The sequence below is a fragment of the Cornus florida genome, unplaced genomic scaffold (assembly GCF_030987335.1).
Source record: "Cornus florida cultivar Cherokee Brave unplaced genomic scaffold, ASM3098733v1 CherokeeBrave_3.0.0_Hap2_scaffold_281, whole genome shotgun sequence".
Classification (NCBI taxonomy): Eukaryota; Viridiplantae; Streptophyta; class Magnoliopsida; order Cornales; family Cornaceae; genus Cornus; species Cornus florida.
Genome location: NW_026775784.1, coordinates 1 through 24,250, shown reverse-complemented (window position 1 = coordinate 24,250; position 24,250 = coordinate 1). Strand labels below are relative to the sequence as shown.

The 24,250-nt window shown below is 37.9% G+C and overlaps 1 protein-coding gene across 1 annotated transcript; it reads right to left on the bottom strand.

Moving 5' to 3' along the window:
• Positions 1 to 968: 968 nt before the first annotated feature.
• On the bottom strand, positions 969 to 24,041 carry LOC132290957 (uncharacterized; the record flags this gene model as incomplete). Its single annotated transcript, XM_059790169.1, has 11 exons — positions 969 to 1,250; positions 7,860 to 7,950; positions 8,080 to 8,181; positions 11,080 to 11,309; positions 11,909 to 12,014; positions 21,195 to 21,239; positions 21,340 to 21,560; positions 21,634 to 21,706; positions 21,907 to 22,025; positions 23,383 to 23,776; positions 23,877 to 24,041. Coding segments are annotated over 11 exons (1,813 nt in total), but the record flags the coding sequence as incomplete, so codon positions are not given.
• Positions 24,042 to 24,250: the final 209 nt, after the last annotated feature.

Genomic DNA, 24,250 nt, shown 5'->3' with positions numbered 1-24,250 from the left:
TCTACACCACTCCGAACCCTAAGCACCTTTATATATCGGGCTACAAGAGACTGATTAGGGTCCACGACCCATGAGCAAAAAATGGGTCGAAAAAATTTCCACACAAAGGTTATCCAACAGGTCGTCAGGTCGTTGCGACCCGGCACCAAATTCGAGCCACAATATCACAAATTTCAACTGCCTTGGTGACGCAGGACAAGTAGTAACCAATAGTAATCAGAAAGAAGGGGATGAGAATGAGAAGATGAGATGAGGCGAGTCGAAGGAGGTGAGAAGATAGATAGACGGAGGGGTTAAGAACAACAAGAACAAGGAGGGAAAAGAACAAAACGGGAGTTCGCAAGCTCAACGATAATATTCAATTTCTCAAATCTGAATTCTCATATTACAAAGGAGCCTTTATATAGGCAAAATCATAACAAAACCCTAGATAATAAAGTCCTAAAATATCCTTAAAATTAAAACATTACTAAATATAACCATAACCATAAATAAAACCCTAATTTACTACAATCCCTAATTCTATCTCTTTTCCCCTTCTCTAATGATAAGTGCGGGTCATATGTGGTTTTGGGTAAAGTTATATGCCTTGTTCTCCATCACTAAGTTTCAGCATAACTAAATGACAATAATATTTTTAGTGCCAAAAATTGTTTTAAAAAACAATATCTGTTTTTAGGCTCCAAAAAAAGATATTTCTCTAACCACACCCTGCCAACTCCACCACAGGTGTTTTTGTAGTCTAATTATTAGTACTACAAACAGTCTTCTTGCTGAGAAACATAATTGACAAAAACTTCTATTTTATATGTGCTCTATATTAGGCACAAACAAAAAATATTTCTTAAATTCTTTTTTCTTTCTTTATTTTTTTATTCTTTTGTCTTAAATTATTAAACCCAATTATTTTATAATGAAACGAACATCAAAGTTCCTTCCTCCCAGGTTGTTATTAATCCCTAGTAAAACCTCCATTATTACTATCAAGGAAAGAGAAAAAAGAAAAATGAGAAAGAGAAAAGGAACCTCCCGTGTGAGATATATATATCTACCAAAGATAAATTTCTAAATACAAGGTGGTTGAGATGGTTAAGAGATACCTCTTCCTTTTCAGATTGATCAGCACTTCTTTGAACTCGTTTTTCAAGTTCAATTAGCTCATTCCTTAAAAGCTCAAAACGTTGAATTTCACTCGACTCTGAGCCTGCTCCAGCCATACTCACTGTAGATTGTTCAAAAGGTTCAACATCCTGCATTCAAGAAATTGTCTCTGAGCGAGTTCGAACTCAAAAGAGAATGCCAACTTTTATAACATTACAAATATTAGAACATCTTAAGTTCATGATGGTGTTCTAGGTATATCAGCAATATCAGCAAGACTTAGGGATCCTTTAAAACAAATATTATATATCGTGGACACTTAAAAGCCTCATAATTACGCTCAATACTAAATCTACACGTTAATATAAATTTTACTCAAAATGCTGTATTATATATCTTTTAAAGTTGAAAGCTAAACCACAACTTAAAATTTAATTAAACAACAATGGCATCATTGGAATGAGGGCTTCAAAGATCACATGAGCTTTTTATGTGAGCAAATTAATCTAATAACGTTAATAAATACCTTAATATTTATTGAAGAATATTGTTATGACAAATGGAACGAACCTAAGATAAAATCAAGAATCATGACAGAAAAGTAAACACACCACACAAAGAACAAAAAGATTTATACGTGGTTCGGCAACAGCCTACGTCCACGGTTGAGATCCGGCGAAAGTTTTCACTGTGTGTAAAATCGGAGATTACAAGTTTTCAGCCCCTCACTCTGTTTCTGTACGAATTTCAGTCTCTCTCTCTTGCACCACTCCAAACCCTAAGCACCCTTATATATCGGGCTACCAGAGACTGATTAGGGACCACGACCCATGAGCAAAAAATGGGTCAAAAATTTTCCATCGTCGACCCGACACCAAATTCGGACCACAACATCACAAATATCATAAGCATCACCATAAACTGAGGGTGTTGGGAGGGATAAACTTGGTACAAACCTAACATTAAGCATTATTTGTGCCCTCATACTTGGAATTGTGTTATCATACTTGACAGCCCAAGCTTTTACCATTAGACTAAGCAATTGCCCTCGTTACTTCCTTAGGAAGTCCTTTCAAATCATGGCGATTTTTCCTTTTGTCCATTTTTCAAAAAATAAAATAAAAAATCACAACTACTTTTACCTATCTTTTGCATTCTCTAAACAGGTGGTTCTTTCTAGGGGAGTGATCCAACTCTCTTCTTCGCTCTTTTTATTGTCAAAGAATTGTTATCGTTTGTAATAATTTCTGATTACCCATCCAATATTTTTATGGACTGCAAAATTCTGAGCTACACACTAAGAACAATATCGTCACCCCTATTGACAGTTATCAACAATTAAATCGATCTATGAATGAGAAACCCAAGATTTATGTCTTTCTTTAACATCCATATTGTTGGAGAATATCATAGGAGTGATTTGAGTCTATGACAGAATGTTGATTGGAGTGATTTATGGGATTGATTTTAGAAATCCTCCATCAATGTATTTTCCATATTTATCACTTGTATTCTTTCACCTATAAATGAAGGTCCTGATTGTAAACAATATTTAGAGAGAATATAATAAAAGTGATTTAGCCCTTTGGAGTTTGTGTGTGTATCCTAGTGTTCTTCATGTTTAATGTCTCTCTTCAATTTTTATGTCTTTCAACACAAATATAGCAGAAAAAACTTATTTACTGCAAACTGGTTCTAGTTTCCCATTTTCAGCATTTGTGAAGCGATGCTAGGATGTGCTATGGGCTAAGAAAGGAGCATGTCCAGCAAAAACTATTAAAATACTAGCCTTTTTGGCTGCCTAACATCAAATAATGTGAGATAGAACCCTAAAACTTACTTTACGGCAAAAAAAATCTAATCACAGTCATCAACCAATGTAATGTAGAAGATCTTTTTTACAGAAATATTAACACCCAATTAATTATCAAAATTAACACCCAATTATCATTATCATCCATGTTCTTATGGCAAAGGAACTGGTAAGCCACATGAATCCTCTTGTTCCATTCTCTCCTGTTACAAGCTGTTTCTCTCTGTCTATAACTTCATCACATGTTTAAAATTGGCAACTTGAAAGGACTAGTATGCTGTCACCAATTTCGCACTCAAAACTAAGGAACTTCTAGGACAATTTGGAAGCCCAAAGAGTCAGCTTATGCGAAGTGCTATGATCATGATTGTTAGTACATCGAACAACATTGTTTAGTTTCTCCTTTATTAAGCCATGGCCGGTCAAGTTTTAACTGTGGATGCCCTTGGCATTGGATCCGTTGGTTGGGAGATTCTCACCAACCAGTTTACATCTACCTCATCTACCTTTTGACATCACATTGACTACCCCTACATTCCTAAGTAATCTTTCCTCTACTGTCCCACAGAAATATAAGGTTACTTATCAAATATTATTTACTTCAGTAAATTATACAAACCTGAACTGTTGACTTATTTCTCTTCAATTGGCCATACAAAATGTTTCAGAGAAACAGCGATTCTCCAGTGAGACCTAATCCTATCTTCATATATTTCTCGAGATATTTTCTTACCAAGTTTTGCAGTCATCTGTATCACCATGTATTGATTTAATGCAACTTTATGAAAATTGGCAAACTAGTAAAATTGATTATTGTTTTTTTTTTGATAAGTAAGAATTTTATAAAAAAGTGCTCAAAGGGGAGCGAAACCCAAGGAAACAAGATGAAAAAACCAAAAAGAGCCTCAAGCCTTCAAAGAGGCCAAAAAAATAACAATCTCCTCAACAGAACGATAATCTCTCCCTGAGACCTAACAAAAGAGAGTAGAAATAATAGAAAACTTAAGCATAGAAATGGGTTTCTCCTTGCCATCGAAGTATCTTCGATTCCTCTCGAGCCAAATGCACCACCAAACACAGAGAGGGGTAGCCCTCCAAGCATCCCGGATTATTGTTACATTAAAATTTCCAAAAACAGTCAAATTTCACCTCTTCACGCTAATACAAACCCAAAAAAATCATGATTCGAGGTTATATTAACTGAGTATGGACCATTGAACAATGTCAAGGCCATCATGCATTGAAGAAACTTCACTTAACATTAATCTCTCTCAACACTCATCAAAGAATTTTCAAATCAATGATTTTTGGCTGATTACCAATGTCTGAACAGTCACACTTGGGACATCAATCATTTCATCAAAGGCAAAACTGGGAGCAGAAGAAAAAAGAAAGGTAAGGAAAGGAGATGTGTTCTTTTGGTGGGTGAGAAGAAATGAGGAATGATAGGAAAATTTGAAAGGAAATCTATTCCTCCTAGTGCCCAAAAGTCAATCCACCCAAAAAGGAAACGCTAGAAGAAGAGCGCTACTTTTAGAGTTTTTCCATTTAGGCAAGTCAGAGCCGGGGCTACTCCTCTGCTATTGCCCCTTAAAATAAAATATTTCAAATATAGAAGCGTAGAATGAAAAAATAAGCATCTATTGGACTCTCTTTCCTCTCCTCCTTAACAGCATACCAAGCAGTGCAAACTGTAAACTGACACCCCTTTTGTTCTCCCTGCTCAACCAAACAGTACTGCTCCCTTGCATTACCTTTTCCATTCTTTCTACCTCATCATCCCTTACAGTGACTCTCCATTTGAGAGCTTTATGACTATTCAATGAAGAACTTACATTACCACATCACCAGATTCACCACCATCTGGCTAGTCATGATAGACTAGTTTAAAATAAAATCCAAAAGAAAAATTTCCTGATAGATCACTAAAAGTCCATTCTCAAAATTCTCTCCTTTGTCATCTAGAAGGTTAATGACATCTGAGACCTTCATCTAGGCTTCCACTTGTACTTCAACAGGCTCCAACTGCGATTTGATCTCCTTCAAATTCATCACTTCTTTTAAGCTACATAAAATATTTGGTTTTTGTATAATTGACACAATCTAGTATGAAAGATGACAAGGACATAATTTAGACTCTGTAATTGCCTAAAAGTTTTTGTGTGGTAAAGAAAAGAAAGAGGTAGGGGCATTGGGAGAGGAACCTTTTATAAAGTTCTTAACCATAAAATACCCAAAAGAAAAAAAATATGAAAAACATAAAAGCAACAAGCAAACTTCATTAACAATAAAAAGAACCCTTTTACAGGCTCACAAATTCTACACGGAAAAAGATAACTATAAAACAAAACTCAAAACTCGAGGACCAGGCTTGGAAAAAATAACAAATTACCGCTCTTGCTACTAAGTGTACACTAAATCAAACTAATACTAAAATTTTCTACCCCAAAAAATTCAATAAGTTCCATAAAATAGCAGTTCAGGATCTGGAAAACATCTTCAGTCTTCAAAATACAATTAATAGCATTACTGTAAAATGTTAACAAAAATTGCATAAACTTGGATTAAAATTACATGCAGGTTTAAGTTTTGCATACCTTAAACATAAACATTTACATTTAACTCCTTGTCATCATTGAGATAAAGAGGCATTTTAGTAATACTATCTAATTAGATTAGGTAGGCTTTAGATGATATGGTTGATTAACACACTTCAAGTATTCAAATCATTTATGAATTCTAAATAGACACAAAAAATCATTAACATAAATATGACCTAAGGGTTGTCATTTGAGCCAAACTGAACTGGGCCAAAGATAGCCCATGCCGAGGCAAGCCCCCACACTGTTCCAAATTTGGCACATTTTCTTGAATAAGGTACAGACCAAACTAGGGTTGCCTCAATCTCAGAAGGAAAACGGAAAAAGAGGAACAATATACAAGAGATTTTCCAATAGTAATGGGAACTGCAACTAGAACCAGATTTTTCCTCCAATGAAAACAGACTAAAGAAAGGGAAAGAAAAAAACCCTAAAATTACCAGGAAAACTCTTATACAAGAAAGCAAGAGGAGAAAGGTGTAAGGTGAGGCGAGATAGGATGAGATGGGGTGGGATGAGAAGTAGGGAAGAGATTTACCTTCCAGATATGGAAAATTTCATAATTAAAAAGACAATTTTCAATTATAAAACTAGATTACCAAATTGCATGTTATTGGAGTCATGATCGGAAAAGGGGGCTGAACTCTTTCATTCTGTGATTTTTTTTATTCGATTTGGGAAGGAAATGAAGCATGTTTCTCTATCTCTTTTAAGACAAAGTAACATTACCCACACCATAGTAAGATTGGGCTTGGCTTGATACGAGCTGAAATAAGCGCAGCTTGAGCTCAACCAAATTCAATCGTGGGCCAAGAAACATGTCCAAGCGCTCAGCTCAGCCCAACCGAAGCTCGTTCAATGATTGGGGCCTGACTTAAATCTTTCGGACAAACAGACAAGCTTCAGGCTAGCTCAGCACTATTGAAAACCCTATGGGTAAAAAACTGCAAAGGTTTATAACAAAATCTAGGAAGTAAAGATTCAAACACTTGGCGACTATTGCTCATCCAATGACATGGAAATTTTCACAATTTAACCATCAATTAGGCAAAATGGCAAGGTCCATCCAAGTTAGCCATGTTTTCAGGATTAGCCATGCCATAATATACATAAATAGCCATAGTGATCCTTTGCCAAAAACAATTACTATTAATAAGAGATATGGTAAGTTTTATATATCACTTATTAGTTTTGTACATAAATGCATATCACCTGCATTTACCACATTATGATTGTGTGTTACAACAAGTGTACTATATGTTTTGACATATGATATATCTAATGCATCCGGTCCTTGTTTTAAGTTCCTTTTTGTTATCATTACAGAACTATTAGCTCAAATGTATATTATAATTAAAATAAAATGGTAAAGCACTCCTTTTTATTCTTTTTGCCTTCCTCATGTCCTCTACAGTAGAGGTAAGCTTATTTACTACATCATTTGTCTTTTTGCAAATAACAATTAAACATATTCTGCAATATGTTATTACATTGTTTCCTTTAACGGAAACTACATCTCTTATGACATTCTAGCAGCTGTTCTTCACACTATATTAATCAAATGATTTAGAATGACACGTTAAATTTTAAATTTATAAATCTATACTGTTTTTCTGTTGTTTGATTTGCTTCACTTGAAAACAATAAATAAATGAAACTTGATTGCTAATGTAAATAAACATTACATGTGTATTTCATTTTCTAATTATTAGATCGATTTGCAAAATTTCTATTTCAATCAAATAAACTTTTGTTTGAAATGTATTTATAGTACTTACTAAAAAAAAATGTATTTATAGAAACAAATTACTTGTTTCAATATATAATACTTGATCAAAGAAGTGCAAAGTTGATACTAAAATATCCCATTTTGTCAACGCGTATGTAGCCATCTTAGCCTGTTGCAAGGGAGTCAAGCAAACAGAAATTGTTTTTCCTCTCCTTTCAAGGGAAGCAGGTGGCACAAAAGCAAGTGAAGACGTGTCAGGAAATCTTGTATATGTTGATTACATAATGCATATATCTAATATGTACATATATCTTTCAGTACTGTCCCCTCTTGAGGGTTTTTTAATGAACTTTTACTTATCATATATATATGCGTGTGTGTGTGTGTGTGTGTGTTTCATTACTGTATGCAACTTGTAGCATTGGCTGTTCAACCAGATTTGCCTAGTTTCAATGACCGGCTTCCACTAAAATAGAAAATACCACTGGCATTTGATTCCACACTGAACCTTTTCTACATTTGAGCCAGCACTACAGCTTAGAAGTACATTGCTACTGACATTAATTTTATAGAAATATACAAGCAATTAATAATCCATAGAGTGATTAAGGCATACACTTCCATCTGCAGTGGATAACCCGAGGGCAGGCTTCCTGGTTGGATAGCACACTAAGAAGTTCCATAATCTACAAGAATTATTGACAAATCTGAGGAGCAAAAATTATAAGATAAAACCAATAGAAGAAAGAACCAGATTTACCATAAAAGTACTGCACATTCAAATGAAGTTGCAGGCAAGTACGTAAGAGCTCAAACTAACACAAGAAGCTTCATACCTGTTGCTCCTATCCAGAACTACATCAACACCCTTGCTGTTCTTCCTTCTAGAATATTGTTGCTCCTCAGCAGTAGAAGATGAGGAACGATTATCACTCTCCCTAGTTGCACAACACAAAAAGTACAAATAAGAGAGAGGGAACATGGGCAAAATATGCATAATAACAAAATGCACACATAATATTAATGAAAATAAAATTTTATAGTTCCCTCTACCAGAGGGAAGAAAGCAACTTTAGAAAGCAGTTTATGTGGGCTTGGCAAGAAAGAAAACGTCATACTCTGCCCAATTTTCTGGAAAAAAGCATGCTTCGGGTTCTTTGCATTCGAATATATCATTACATGCATCAGAATTTGAAATTAATGTTATTGCATGATGCTTTAATCAGAAAACTCTAATAATAAACTCAGCTCTTTTCTTGGAGGTAGGGTGTTTGGCGGATGTAAAAACAAGCCAAGCAGCTTGAGCTCAGCCTGATCTTGACTCTGTTAAAAGTTGCTCAGAACTCAAAACTTAATTAGTTGCATGTATGGTCAAATGGACCAAACATGAGCATCCCATTGCTTCGTTTGTCTTATAAGAAATTGTGTGATCTAACTACACATACCAAAATTGACAAAGAAGATTCTATAAAAATTATGAATAGGATCACTCTCTATGGGATATAAAATTACTAGACAATTAAAGAACAACATTTTTCATAGATGAGGATTGTCAAAAATGCACACACTGAGATTGGATGTGTAAAAAAAATCAGAAAAGATGAATTTAGAAATAAGCACATTCATAAGGCAGTAGGAGGGAGCACTATTGGAGCCTTAAAATGGAAGAAAAATAGACTTTAAATAGTTTGCTCATAGCGCAGGGGAGGAGCCAGTAAAATTTCATTTGTTGTTGCGTGTGTGTGTGGAGGGGTAAGTATAAATTAGAATTTTTGAAAATAAAATAAAATAGATTGTGACGATTTTTTTTTTACCGACCATGTCTATCAGAATGATATGAGAAGGGGGAAAAAAAGAGAGAGGAGAATAGTTGACAGCCAATAAATGAGATTGTTGAGATTGAATTCATAACAATTAAATATGTGTATATATATTAATTGAAGGACAAATATGTTGTGGCAATGGTTACAATAGTAATTTCATTTGCAAACTACCCGTTAATAACCATAGATAAGTAACCATAAATAATAGTAGTATTTTTTTAACAAATTTGGAGGGGGCTAGGAAGAAAAAAAAGAAAAAAAAGAAAAAAGAAAAAAAAAATTCATTGGCAAGAAACTCATGCATCCATTTGTCCTACGGGAACTCGATACCCTCACCATCCCCTTTGGGAGGTAGAAGAGATACCACTTAGATTTGATTTTCCTATATAAAATTACCCATTATTAACCATTAATAAATACCATAAAAAGAGTTTCGAGAAAGAAAAAAAAAAAAATTTGGGGTCTCTCATGCGCACCAATAACTACTATTAAAACGATAGAGAGTGAAATGGTCCACAGAAAAGAGTGATATTGAGGAATTCAGTACATCATAAAAAAGGCATTGTAGTGTCACTTATATATGAACTCGTGATCTTAACAGATAGTACAGGGCCAAAATCGGATTCATGTAGCCGACTTCAAAAAAGTCGAGAAAAGGGATTTGTTGAGTTGAGTTGTAGAGGTAAAAAGATACCAACCCTCTTGGGGGAAAGAAAAAAAAAAAAAAAAAAAAGAAAAAAAGAAAAAAAAAAACACAGGTAAATTTTATCAAAAATTTCTAGGAGTTTTCATATGATGTGACAATCTTAACTTGAATGTAACCAAACATTCATGGAAAATAAATCATCGATAATCTTTATCAAAACTTCTAGTAGTTGTCATACGATGTCACAATTGAAGCTGTTTGGAATTTTGCATTGTGGTGAAAATGCTCAGAAAGTTTCAGCTTGAAAGGATTAAAAACATCTGTACTTTTCCTTTGTTATGACTGGATAGAAAGAATTCATATTCAAAATTTACACTTGGTTGTCCCGAGCCGAGAGGAACCCAGCTTAGCTCCTCCTCAGGTTTTTAGGTCAAAATTTGCTCTGAGCTCAAGCAAGGATTGCGGGAAAGTCTAGTCGAGCTCAAGCCGAGTTTGAGCATTAACACAATTCTACTAACCCGAGCTTGAGCAACTTAAATTGTCATCTAGTTTGCATATCATGGTGGACAAACCAACACATACTCTTTTTTTTATGGTAAAAAGAAGCATAATTGTGTCATGAGTGGATCAAGTGTACTGCAATCCGGCGGTCCACATCACACACACTTGCGTGACCGCTCACACGTGTGTGTGTGTGTGTGTGTGTGATGTGGACCGCAGGATGCAGTACCAGAGGATCCGGACTCACTGCTGTCATAGATATGCATGCACTGTAGTTAAAACAAAAGCTCATTACCAACTAAATGAACCTTTCCATTTAACAATATACTTGGATCTGCTCCTAGATCACAGGAGTTGAGTTCTCTGTATTGAAGGCAATTGGTGTTGCATCAATGGAGTGGCTAAACAGTTACAAGAGGATATGGAAGCCTAAAATGATGGCCTGTTTTTTATTCATCTAATGGGAAATCATTTCTCAGTGTTTGTTGTATGTGGATATACACTTGATACATACATACATAGGTAAACATATATGAGAAGCAGACTGACGCAAACTCCATATCCAACAGATACAGATTGATCAGCAACCAGTTTTTGATTCTTGTAAGGGAAAATAATCTGGCATTTACAATTAAAAATATTTATTTTTATAATTTAATTTATTCGTAATAGCAAAAGATAACAAAGTCCCAGGTAGCAATGAGAAAATTCTTGCATCAAAACAATACAGGAAAAAGCCAATTGTTTTCCAACTCATCCAAAACAAAACTCCACAAATTCTATAACAACAAATAATTTACTACATCAGGAGAAAGGCGAGATATTTCAGGTGTGCAGCACTTGGCACTCAAATCATTCTAGGGAACATTTTATTCCTTAAATCAAATGAACTGGAGAAACGTACCTGCTGAAGAGAAGCTGCCTTTGCTCTGAAAGATGCCTCAAGAAATTCAGCCTCTTTCTTAAGTTTCCTTATGCTCTCAAGATCAGAACAAGCAGCTTTTAATTGCTCTTTTCCAGAATTGGAGCTTGATACATGCAGCTCCTGAAGCAACTCCTCTAGCCTTATCAGAGCTTCTTCAACACTTTCCAGTGCCTAAAACCAAAAGCCCGTGCCATTGCACCATCAGAAGGGTTTACCGAAGTTCTAACCTTTGAATTCCTACTCCTATCCAACTCATCCTCCATCTGTCCTAACTATTGAGTTCCTTATCTCACTACTAATGAAACTGACTTTCCATAAAAGGAGGAACCAATGTAAGATAAAACCTATGGACCGCTTTAATATCCCGCCAAATTTACAGCAAAGTGATGCTGCTCTTAGGGAATCATCTTGTGATACAGTGCACCAATGAGAAGATGAAAACATCTTCATTGGAATGTTCTACAAGATTGACAGCTTAGAAGTAATCTCATAGGATTCACAACTGTGAAAGCCACGCTTACAAAGGGTTATTTGAAAACTATAACATCAATTTTCAATCCCTTAGGATGTCAGCCCAATGGTGAAAGTCTTTCTAGATTGCTGGAAATCGGAGTATTGATTAAAGTTGAAATGAAAAAGAGAAACAAGCTAAGCTGCACAAACAAAAAAATACACCACCTATTTTTCACTGTCCAATCAGTAAGAGAAGAGTGGCATTGTCATTTACAAATAAACACAATCCAAATAGAATAATGCACTTCAAAACAAACCTGTCTTTTGTAGAGATTGAGGACTACCTTATCAAAAGAATCTGGCTCTTTTCCAGATCTACTCCTCTCAACAGATTGCTTAGCAGTGCTTTCAATCAATTCAGTCCTGCATCATATTTTCTTAAACAAGTACTTTCTGCAACTACTAATCTTTAAAAAAAACCTTGCATAACCCGATCAATATTCATGATTATTAAAAATGCATTACAAGCAAACAACACAACCATATAAATACCTTGGGGACAATCAAGTAGGAATTTATCGTAACATATGCTTTATTTGGTCAACTCCAACTACAAACCAATCTTTTGCTAAATTTACGGATCTATATCAGAATCATAATCAGATTGAATTGGATTGATGTCAGATTTTGTCCAACCCGTTGACCACCTCTCACCATGTTAAATTTGTGCGAGACAGAAATCTCAGTTATTTACAAGAGATCACTTAGTGAAATTGGGAATGCCTTAGTTATGGCAAGTTCTCTTTTCAGGTTTGATTTTTCCGACTTCAGTAACCAGGTCAAAAAATATCATGCATGAGATGATAGTTTTGGGAGTTTAGTTTAAGCACTCTTCATAACTAAATAAGCCAAGTTCCATCTATCACACCTGTCTGCAAGAGTGACCAACTTTTTCGTATTAACAAAAGGAAAAAGAAATCATATTCTGATATTATACGCATGGCATCTGCACTACAAAAATACCCAAAAGGAAATTTAAGGCAGTAAACTAAATATAGACGTGTGTTGTCTTTAAGAGATAATCAAAACAGCAATTAAAGTAGAAGAAGATGAAGAAGAAGAAGAGAAGGAAGAGTGGAGAGAAAGGGAGAGAGGTGGGGAAAGAGAGAAAGAATGAAAAGAATACTTTCATCCTTCCACCACATTGTATTTATACTAACAAGTTTCAGAAATTACACATAAGCCCCTAACATTATATAAGTAATAAGCCCCTGACAACAATGTGGTGATCTCTCTTCTAAATAAGATACAAAATATGGGAAGCAGATTATATATAAACTTCTAAATTAAGGGATGGAAAGACCGGACACATTCACGATGAGATTCCAACAATATATTCCAAAATATATGCTATTGGTTGATGATAATATTATAATCAATGAAACTATAGAAAGAATAAGAGCTAAATTGGAGGTATGGAGGTAAGCTTTAGTATTAAAAGGATTTAAGATTAAAAGAAAAAAAACTAAAGTATATGGAGTGTAACTTAAAGAAATCTAGATATAAAAAGAGGGATATAGTGAAGATTGATGATCAGGATATACCAAAAGGTGAACATTTGAGCTATTTAGGCTCAATTATTCGCAATGAAGGAGAAATTGAAGATAATGTTAATAAAAAAAGCAAGACATGGTGGGTTAAATGGAATGTGATTAGAATATTGTGTGATAGGTGTATTTCTCTAAGATTCAAAGAGATGCTCTACAAAACAGTTATTAAATCAGTCATTCTTTACGGTACAAAATGTTGGGAAACTAAAAAACTACATATGCATAAATTAGTGTGGCAAAAATGTGAATATTGTGATGGATGTATGGCAAGGGTAAATATGATAGAATAAGAAACGAACACATTCATGAAATGGTTGTAGTAGCACCCACTGGAGATAAAATTAAAGAAATTTCATTAAGATGGATTGAACAAGTGCAAAGAGTACCAGTGAGTGAATCAATTAGGACGATTGACATAGTCTAGGACTCGGGTAATGATGGGGGAAGAAAAATGCCAAAACATGGGTACATGGGTAGAGTAATTGAAGAAAAATATTATAACATATTGTTTGACTGAGGCTGTGCCTTAGAGCAGAATGAAAAATTATAATTCACATAGCCGACCCAACTAGCTGGGAAAATGCCGTCTTGAGTAGCATTGCTATAATGGCATGCACTATTACCCAAAGTTCATATCAAATGCAAATTTTGTCGCGTTCACATTTCTTAGTTAATTGATGAAGTTAATTGACTAAAATTTCCAAGCTCCAACTCTTAGTTCTCAAATTTTAAATGCTTCATAGTGAAAATGTAAAACATAATACGTTACATCACACGTCTTTGAGAAAGAGTATGCTAGTGACTACTGTCTTATGTAAATAAATGCACATTAAGTTTCAAAACTAAATTGAAAGAATGAACTGCACAAGTTTTGGGGTTTGAGTGGGTCTGGTAGTGGAGATGCAGCTGGAATCTGCTATTCCGACCAGTCACCAGAGTCATAAACTCCGGTGAAATCCTCTGCTACTCGTTTTTTCGCGTTTCTCTTTCTCTTTGGGGCCTTTTTTCTTTTGTTCCTCTTCGGATCGTTTTTTGCCTTTTTTTTTTCTCTCTTTGTTATGCGATCTTTCTTGGAGGTTGCGCGTTTGCCTCGACTTTTTCAGGGCAGGTCTATAAGATCTGCAGTTACATACAGAGGACCTTCGATTTTTTTGAATGATGAATCGGTTGGCCGAAGGAAAGAGGATCTCCAGTCTTGTCTGCTGGGTAAGTTTGACAAGGATGTGGGTGATAGGGGGCAGATTGCTGCTTGGGCATCTCGGGCTTGGAAGGTCTCCCCGGAGGTGGTGGTTTCACCTTTGCCGGATTCTCTGTTCCTTTTTCGTCTTCCTTCTTTGGCGGAGGTAGCATGTGTGCTCAATGAGGGTCGTCGTGACTGGGGTAAGGCCACCCTTCGTGTGGACACTTGGAGTTTCAGAGTGGGTTGTTCTGAGGTTTTGAAAGAACAGGGGCTGAAGAAGGTGACGTTGTACCGCCTCCCTCTTCACCTTTAGAGTCATGCCCTCTTTGTGACAGTCGGTGACCTTTGTGGTGGCTTTGTTTGGGTGGATGCTGATGAATCCTTGGATGCAGAAAAGGTTCGCATCACTGTTTCTGTGGGGCGTGTTTGCCCTCCTTTTATCTTCATTCACGATGACAGTTTCTGCTACAAAGTGGCTATATGGGAGGAGAAGCACCCCGAGCTTGTCCCAACGACGGATAGGTGGTGACGGCTCACACTTGTTAAAGGAGGAGGAGTGGCTGAGATGGGAGTCTATGGGACAGAAGGGTTTAGCTGAGTTTCAAAAATGGAAGGTGTGGAGAAATGAGCTCTGGATCCAGAATACGGAGTGTTTCAAACGGATCTTCAATCAGAGGAGAAGAGAAGGCTTTCCTTCGTTGTAGGATCGTGGACGGCAAGTAGGTCTCCGGTTTTTTCAGAGGGGTGGAGGTTTCGGGAATCATGGTCGTCGACCGGATTTGCAGAAGGGGATCGGAGAAGAACGCGAGGTGGTTTCCACGTTCCTATGGCGCGTGGGCGCGTGGGTGGGGAAGGCATGGGGAAAGGACACGTGGTTGGCAGGCAGGGTTTGCCCGTTCTCAAAAGGAAACAGTTGTATCCACGTTTTTTTCAAACTCTTTTTCAAATTATCAGGCCCGAAAAGCTAAGCAAGCCTCTTCTAATGATGGGCCCATTGTTGGGCCGGAGATTGGGGGCCTTGTTCCTTGTGTTGGTGTTCCTTCTTCTCTTGCGCCAATTGCTGGGTCTTCAGTGGATTGCAGTTTTGATTCAAGTTCTTTTGGACCGGTTAGAGTGGAGGAGGCCCAAGTTGTGGATGTTGGGTGCTCTTTGGGCATGTCCTCTGGTTTGGGCCGTGAGTTAAAGGTTGGGCTGGGGTCTGGGTCTGGTGGCTCTGAGCTGGTTGTGGGTAATAGGTTTGGGCCGTTGTCTTCTTTTAAGGATGACTTAGAGACACAGCCTTCGGGCCCGATTAAAGAGTACTTCAATAATGGACGGCATGCTAAGCTACCTGTGCAAGGTCACCGTCGGCGATTTAAGAAGAAGATTCTTCTTCCAGTTGTTTGCAAAAGATGGACGCGTAAGGAGAAGCAGAAGTGGGTGAAGCGTAAGGATTCCAATTCTGATCCGGGTATGCTCAACCTTTCGCCTGATCTCTCTCTTCTGAATCACTCCTCTTCTTCCTTTTGTTCCCCTTCTTATGGGGTGTCGAGACGATGCTCGGGGCTTGAAAAGGGAGTAATGTCCTCTGTTTCTAAAAAGTTGGAGACGATTTCTGAGATGGAGTCGGAGGTGGACGTGAATTTGAGTCATTTTGGAGGGCAAGGCCTTTCGATGAATTCCTCTCGGTTTCCCAAGATGCCCTGCAAGGGAGATTCTGTATGTGTTAGGCGTGATTTGTGGATTAATCTGGACGAGGTTTCCGCTACTACTTTGTTAAAGGAGCTGTAGGCTCACATGGTTGTGAACGGGTTTGTGACTAAAGAGGAGTTTGGGTCTCCGCGGTCTTCTGGTTCTCCTTCCAATTATGTTCTTGAGGAATGGGAGGATGTCTCATATTCTTCGTTTGATAGAGATAAGGGGCCAGTCCAATGGGATGGTTTTGAGCCGAATGTGGAGATGGTTGTTCCTTTGGCTGTGGTTGGACTGCAGGGGGAAGGATGTAGGGGGTGCTGCAGTTGTTGAAGGTATGGAAGATTTTGAGGAGTGGTTTAGGGAGAAGGGTGGGGAGGTGGGTTCTTTGTTGGGTGTATCTTTTGAGGGTAGGATGGAAGAAGTGTTGAGTTTGTTCCATGATGTGCTGAATTCTCAGATTTTGGATAGGGGGGGAAGCAGGGGTGGGGTTCAGGATGGGCTAGGAGGGAAGGAGGTGCAGAGTCCCAATGAGTTTGTTACGTATGAAAGAGGATGAGGGGGCCCAGGGAGAAGGACAGTGGGAGGAGTGGAGGGAATGCATTTTCTACTGTTTCCCTATGATGCTACGAATCTTATCATGGAATATCTGGGGTCTCAATGACCCGTAGAGGAGAAAAGTTATGAAGGCGGCAATTAATAAAGGGGGAGGTTATGTGGTGCGTTTGCAGGAAACTAAAATTGCTTCGATGACGGATTTGATTGTGAGGAGCCTTTGGGGTGGGAGATTTGTGGAGTGGTGCACCTTGGATGCTTGTGGTTCTTCAGGTGGAATTCTTATTATGTGGGATAACAGATAGGTCTCTTTGGTGGATTCTCAGATCGGGAGTTTCTCTGTTTCGTGCGTTCTCTCTTTGGTGGAGGATGGTTTTCATTGGGTCTTTTCTGGAGTTTACGGGCCTTCGGAGGACAGTGTTCGTCCTTTGTTGTGGGAGGAGCTGGGGGTTATCAAGAGGAGATGCTTGTTACTGTGGTGCATTGGAGGGGATTTTAATGTTGTGTGTTCTCCTTTTGAGAGATCGACGGGGGGGAGGTGGACGGCTAACATGGAGTTCTTCTTGTCGTTTATTGATGATCCTAGGCTTGTGGATTTGCCTTTGAAGGGTGGACCCTTTACCTGGTCTAGTGGTCGCTCTCCTCCTACTCTCTCTCGGCTGGATCGTTTTCTTGTGTTGGAAGAATAGGAGGAGAAGTTTTCCGATGTTGTTCAGGCTACTTTGGCTCGTCCTATCTCAGACCATGTTCCATTGTTGTTGGATTGTGGTGGGTTGCGCAGTCGTCATTTTCCTTTCAGATTTGAGAATATGTGACTTCGTGCTGAAGGCTTTCTTGGGAGGGTCCGTTCCTGGTGGGAAGGGTTTGGGGTGGTTGGCACCCCAAGCTATACGCTCGCAGGTAACCTTTGTCTTCTTAAGGATTGTCCCAAGATTTGGAACAAAGAGGTGTTCGGGAATCTTGTTTGGAGGAAGAATCGGGTATTGTCTAAGATTGCTGATATTGATTGGATGGAGGGTCAGGAGGCCCTGGCGGATTCCTTGAAGGCTAAGAGGGTGCAGTGTCAAGCGGAATTTGCTGATATTGCTATCATAGAGGGCATTTCGTGGACACAGAAATCTCGGGCTTTGTGGCTTAAGGAGGGTGACAAGAACACGAAGTTTTTCCATCGATTGGCCAATGCTCATAGGAGGGGTAATCATATTGGGAGGATTCGAGTGGAAGGGGTGTGGTTAAGCAAGGAGGAGGAGGTTAGAAAGGGGAGGTGATGGGTACTTTTCATGCTTTCCATGCTCAGGGCTCTTTTGAGAGGAGTTTGAATGCCACTTTCGTTGCTCTCATTCCCAAAAGGAGGGGGGGGGGGGGGGGGGGGGGGTGGTGGCGCCCTATTAGCTTGGTAGGATGCATCTACAATTTAATTGCCAAGGTCCTTGCTTTTAGATTGAGGAAGTGTTGGATGGCATTATCTCTGACTCTCAGAACGCCTTTGTGGGAAGTCGCCAAATTCTGGACTTAGTTCTTATTGCTAGCGAGTGTGTGGACTCCAGATTACGTAGTGGAGTTCCGAGTGTTCTGTGTAAGCTTGACATTGAGAAAGCGTATGACCATGTAAGTTGGTCCTTCCTTCTTTACCTGATGGAGAGGATGGGATTTGGTGTTCGTTGGAGAAAATAGATTCATTTTTGCATCTTCAGTGCTCGGTTCTCTATTCTTGTGAATGGAGCTCTGACGGGTTTTTTTTCTAGCTCGAGGGGCTTGAGACGGGGGGATCCGCTTTCCCCTTTTTTGTTCCTCTTTATGATGGAGACCCTTAGTAGATTGTTGAAGAGGGCTGTGGAGTTGGGTTTTTTGAGAGGTTTTCGGGTGGGCAGAGATGTTGCTAGTCAGTTGGAGATCTCTCACTTGATGTTTGCGGATGACACATTCGTGCTTTGTGATGCGAATGAGTCCCAACTTCACTATTTAAGATGCGTTCTAATTGTTCTAATTTGGTTCCAAGTTGTCTCCAGCCTTGAGGTGAATGTTGGTAAGAATGTTTTTGTGCTAGTTGGGGAGGTCCCTGATATTGCTATGCTTGCTAGTATCCTTGGCTGCTGCACTGGCACTTTTCCCATCTCTTACTTAGGGATGCCTTTGGGAGCTCCTTCGAGGTGTGTGGAGGTGTGGGATCTTATCGTGAATAGGTTTGAGAGGAGGCTGGCGGGTTGGAAAAAACAGTACATTTCCAAGGGGGGTCGGGTTACTCTGATTAAGAGCACCCTTTCCTGCCTTCCCTCTTATTTTATCTCTCTTTTCCAAATCCTTTCTTCTGTGGCTGAGAGGATTGAGAGATTGCAGCGGAATTTTCTGTGGGGGGTAGAGGGGAGGAGTTCAAGTTTCATTTGGTTCGTTGGGACCAAGTCTGTAGGCCGATTTGGAAGTTTGAGGTTTAGGAGATTGTTGCCTTTCAACAAAGCTCTCCTTGGGAAGTGGTTGTGGAGGTTTGGGGTGGAGAGACATTGGCTATGGAGGAGGGTTATTACGTGTAGGTATGGGGAGAGTAGAGGAGATTGGTGTTCTCTTGAGGTGCGTGGCCCTAGGGGAGTGGGGGTTTGGAAGTTCATTAGGAAGGGTTGGGATGAATTTTCATTATTTTCCAAACATGTTCGGTTTAGACTCAGGAACGGTAGGAGGATCAGTTTTCGGGAGGATGTTTGGTGTGGGGATATTTCTCTTGCTCTCGCTTTCCCTCGGCTCTTCAGGATTGCTACGGATAGGCAGGCCATGATCAACTGTTATCAACTTGATAGCGGGAGACTGGTTTGGGATGTTCGATTCAAGCGGCTTTTTCAGGATTGGGAGATTGAGGATGCCACTTGTTTTTTGGAGTTGCTTTATCGGCAAGATGTTATGGTTTCGGATTCTGATTGTTGGATTTGGGCCTCTGGCTCTCAGGGCCGTTTTGATGTTTGGTCCTTCTTCAGGTGTCTTTCAGATGAGCCTGGAGATTTTTTCCCTTGGAAGTCAGTTTGGCGCTCAAAGGCTCCTCTCAAGGTGGCCTTCTTTGCTTGGACCTCTGTTTTGGGTAAAATCTTAACCCAGGATAATTTGAGAAGGAGGAATTAGGTGGTGGATCACCTGTTGTTGCATTGCTCCATGGCTAGGGACTGTTGGGTTTTGATGCTTGGTCTTTTTGGGATTCACTGGGTCATGCCTGGATCTGTTAGAGGGTTGATTGAGGCCTAAAGAGGTTACTCAATGGGGGCTCATATCCGAGATGCCTGGAGGGCTACGCCTCTTTGTGTCTGGTGGTGTATTTGGCTCGAGAGGAATAGGAGATATTTCGAGGGAAAGGAGAGGACTATTTCTTTTCTTAAGTTCTCTATTCTCTCCATTCTTTTTTGTTGGGTTTCAAGGAGAGATCTTAGATCTAGGGAAGAGATTGTCGATTTTTTGGCCTCTTTGAAGGCTTAGCGTATGTTTTTGGTTTGTTGTTCCCTTGGGACGCGCTCCCCTTTTGAGCGCTTTCTATACATTTCTTACTTATCAAAAAAAAAAATGAAACCATTATTTTACAATAAGAAAATTAAATATATATTTGTAATTGTGTTTCCAGACCTTTGCATCTCTCAAGTCTCGATTCTCGACCAATGCTTCAACTCCTAAGTTTTCCTTTCAATTCTTTAATCATGAGCTGATACAATCACACAAATACTTAAAATACACCAACCTATTTTGAAGGTCTTTTACTTTTTATTTATAAAAATAAGATAGAATCAAAACATTAATATATTAATGTTCGATTTTTTTAAAGTTAAAAAGTCTCTAGGTTAAACCGTGTAAAAATCATGAGAAAAAAAAAAATTAAAATTTATCTTTTTGAAGTTAAAATGTTTAAGAAATGATCCACTCGTAGATTGGCTAGTCTTTTGGATCCATGGATAAAATCTTTCAGAAACAAAGTGAAACTGATTTCAAAGAAATCCAAATTAAGTGTTTTATAGTTACCTTATGCTAGTATATGATGCTCCCCATCATTTTATAACTTATATCTGTAGTAAAGCAATGAGAGCTAAACTTCCCCGGAAACAAACAGAACCAAATATTAGCATTAAACCAGATATATACTGTGTTCCCCTAAATCCCATAATATTTTTATCTTTTCAGGCTTCTAAAACCATGTGAATCATATGATTTGTCATACGCATCTTTTGTACTGAGATGAACACGTCTTTACGTGAAGTCGTCTTAAAACAAAGCAATGAGTTTCAAATGTAGTTTGGAAAAATGATGCGGTAATAAATTATGGTCATATCTATCAGATAGTGATTATAGCAACTTCGGGAATCCTTGCCCATAGTTTTTATTTTAGATGGTTTTATAGTGACACAGACTAGGTACCACTACGAACACCAATCTTAAATGCCATAAGTGCGCTTCACCATTAAAACAGGAGATAGAGTTGTGTGCTCATGGGTATGCATGTGCAAATGCATTTGTGTGTGCGTGCATGCGCATGAGATATACATATATATATATATACATTAATATATATATATATAGAGAGAGAGAGAGACTATATCACAGTTTTTGCCTCATTCAACTTACTTTTGTATCCCCAGTTCTTCCATGCACACCCTTAACTTCTTGTGCCTAGAACATTGAAAATAGAAAGCAAATCATTAGAAATTATTTACTGGGGATGCAGCTCACTAATTTCAATCATCAAAGAACCATGAGGTTAATTAAATACCCTCTAGTGAGAAATCTTGCTGCCTTGATATTAGAAGGGTTCTCCAGCCAATTACTGTATTTAATAAAGCTCTGCATCCAGTGAGAGCAAACATCTAATACTTTGGGGATGGCTTCAGCATTGGGAGGACTTTTTGTTTTACTTCCATGACCATGGGAGAATTTTGGGGTACCAATGTTGCCTGGATAAAGAGGAAGCCAGTCCAGCTCTTCACAAACTACCTATGGCATGATCATACTTTCAGATTTTAAACCATAACACTTATGAGATGATATATCTAAAAAGCATTCTGACCTCGACATACAGTTGATAAGAACTTATTGAGGAAAGCTGAGGATAGTATAACACACTGCCTCCAATAAGGTACCTGCTTTAAAAAGAGTAGATAATTAAATGCACCGCAAAATTTTCAGCAGTACTAATCAAAAAATGAAATATCAAAACTCTGCCTCCAATAATATACCTGCTTCAAAGAGGCAAGATAGTTAAATGCACTACAAAACTTTTAGCAAGAAATAGTAACTAAAAAAACATATGTAGAAATAAATAAATATAAAAAACTTGCACCTTACGAAGCTTTGAATAGGTTCATCTAAAACATCAAAGCCATTTGCAGATAGGAAGGATTGGCTTTTTCTTCCTAAAGCAATGAAGAATCCAAATATAGCCAAATCCCTCTCCAACACCTGCAGAGATCAGTATTAACTAAACCAAAACAAGAAAAGAGCAGCTTTGACATAATAAAATAATTGCAAGAGCATGGATAGAAAAGTTTTAAAATGTATAAGCAAATTTGAGATCCTTAAATAGATAATTCAATTGGCATGTTTCAGAATGTTTACTCACATTTCTCGTTTAGAACTGAAGCCTATTCTAACATGAAGAAATAATTATAGATGAAATGTTCAAGGTATATAATACAAATTTAAACACATTAAATAATTAGAAAGGAATAAACAAGCATCTAAATCAGATATATGGTATATACAATATGTAATACAAGTATTGGGAGAATACAAAAGTAATATTAATCCAATATGAGATTGAAGCAGTGCAAATAAAAGAAATTTCTTCAACCTTAAACGTAAGGTGCAGTCTTACATCCCTTTTTAGATTTAAGAATAGAAGCAGTAGAATTAAGAAAAATAGCTAAGCCTTTTCTTTCTATTAATTCTTCATTCAATGTTTTGCCAGCACTTCCATCACAAAAATATAACATATCCAGAATTCTCAGAGTTTAATCATATTAGGAGAATTTTATTTGTGATTTCATCAGTTCTGCAGCATAAATTTAAAATGAATCCACAATATTATATGTCAATTATCATGTACATATAATTTTCCAGCAATTCAGTCATCTAAATTATTATTTTTATTTTTTTAAACAATGGAGTTTGAAACTTGAATTCAAGGAGACCATGTAGTTATGGTTTTTCAGTCATTATGTAAACTCTGTACAACAATTATATTACATTTTTTAGAGAGTAGAATTTTCTCTAGTTCTCCCCCTCGCTTCTTCCACAAATCTAACCCTCAATCTCCATCAAACCAATCTAAGTGCCCCCCTCAACTTCTATTCAAGGCTCAAAGGATTAGAGATTGCTTATGCAATAGAACCTATAGAGCATAAAGGACCAAAACAAAAGAGGACAAAAGAAGTTATTTGTTTGCTTTGAATAGGGAAATTTTGGGGACTCCCCAAAGTGAAGCTTGGATTGAATGAGAATATATGTCCCGACTATATTACTAACATTAAAAACTTGAACCACTAAATCACTGCACTTTCAATGTGATCGTTGCTCTTATTTTAAGGAGAGCAACACTTTCCTGGATGCAAGCCATGTGCTTACACCATCCCTATGAATTTTAGTTTGCATGTCAACATTACATCTACTTCAGGATCTTCAACATGTGCTTACACCATCCGTATGAATTTTAGCATTTTGCATATCAACATTATCAGCTACTTTGTACAGTATACTAACATTATATGCGAGCCAACCATATTTTATAGGAGAACCTAGAGGACATTTCAGTGCTGACCTCAATACTTTCACATGTAGTGAGTCTCGACCATATTTTCTCCCTATCTACAGCTCTCTGCAGCTGATTCTGTATAAGACCCACCCAGAATACAACCTCTTCCATTCCAAAATCATTTGTCAGTCTACATTCCGCAGCTCGAGGACCAAAATGGACAAGAAACTCTCTATGTAATCCAATATCCTTTATATAATGGTAAGCTTGGCTTATAGGAATGAAATCAACCAGCAAGTCCATCAATCTACCAGTTATCTCTGGAATCATGGAGAAGAACTGTGGACAAGAAATTCTGGGTGGGCCAAGCTCTGTGACAGCTGAAATGCAACACAGTGCAAGCATGAGGAGTGATATGTCACTTGCATTCCCTGAACCCAACAACATTCCTTTTCCATACCTGGAAGAGGAAAAAAAATAACATCATTTTACAAAAGTAATTCGCAATTATCATGCAATTAATAAGAATTTACATTCAGTAATGAAAGGCAACTACATACACTGCAGTAGCGGCAGTAAAGCGTGGGTCCCTTTCAAAGTAATTAACAAAAGTGGTCACCACAGCTGGAACTTGCTCAGACCAAAACCACTCATAAGCATCAGGTTGCTGGGCTAATAATTTATCTCTTATTACACTCTCCAAATGAGCAGATTGCCGTAAAAAACTGCAGTAATGTAATGGTTAGATCACACCAAAAGGCTGATATCAAGTATGAAGCAATAAAAAATAAATAACTACAAAAAATTACACAGTTAACATTGATAAAAAGTGGAAATGGAAATCAGTGACCCCACTTGAGAGGAGAGATCCTCAAAAGAAAAGGTAACGGCTCATGTGACTCCTCCAGTAATGCAGACTAGTCACTATTAGACA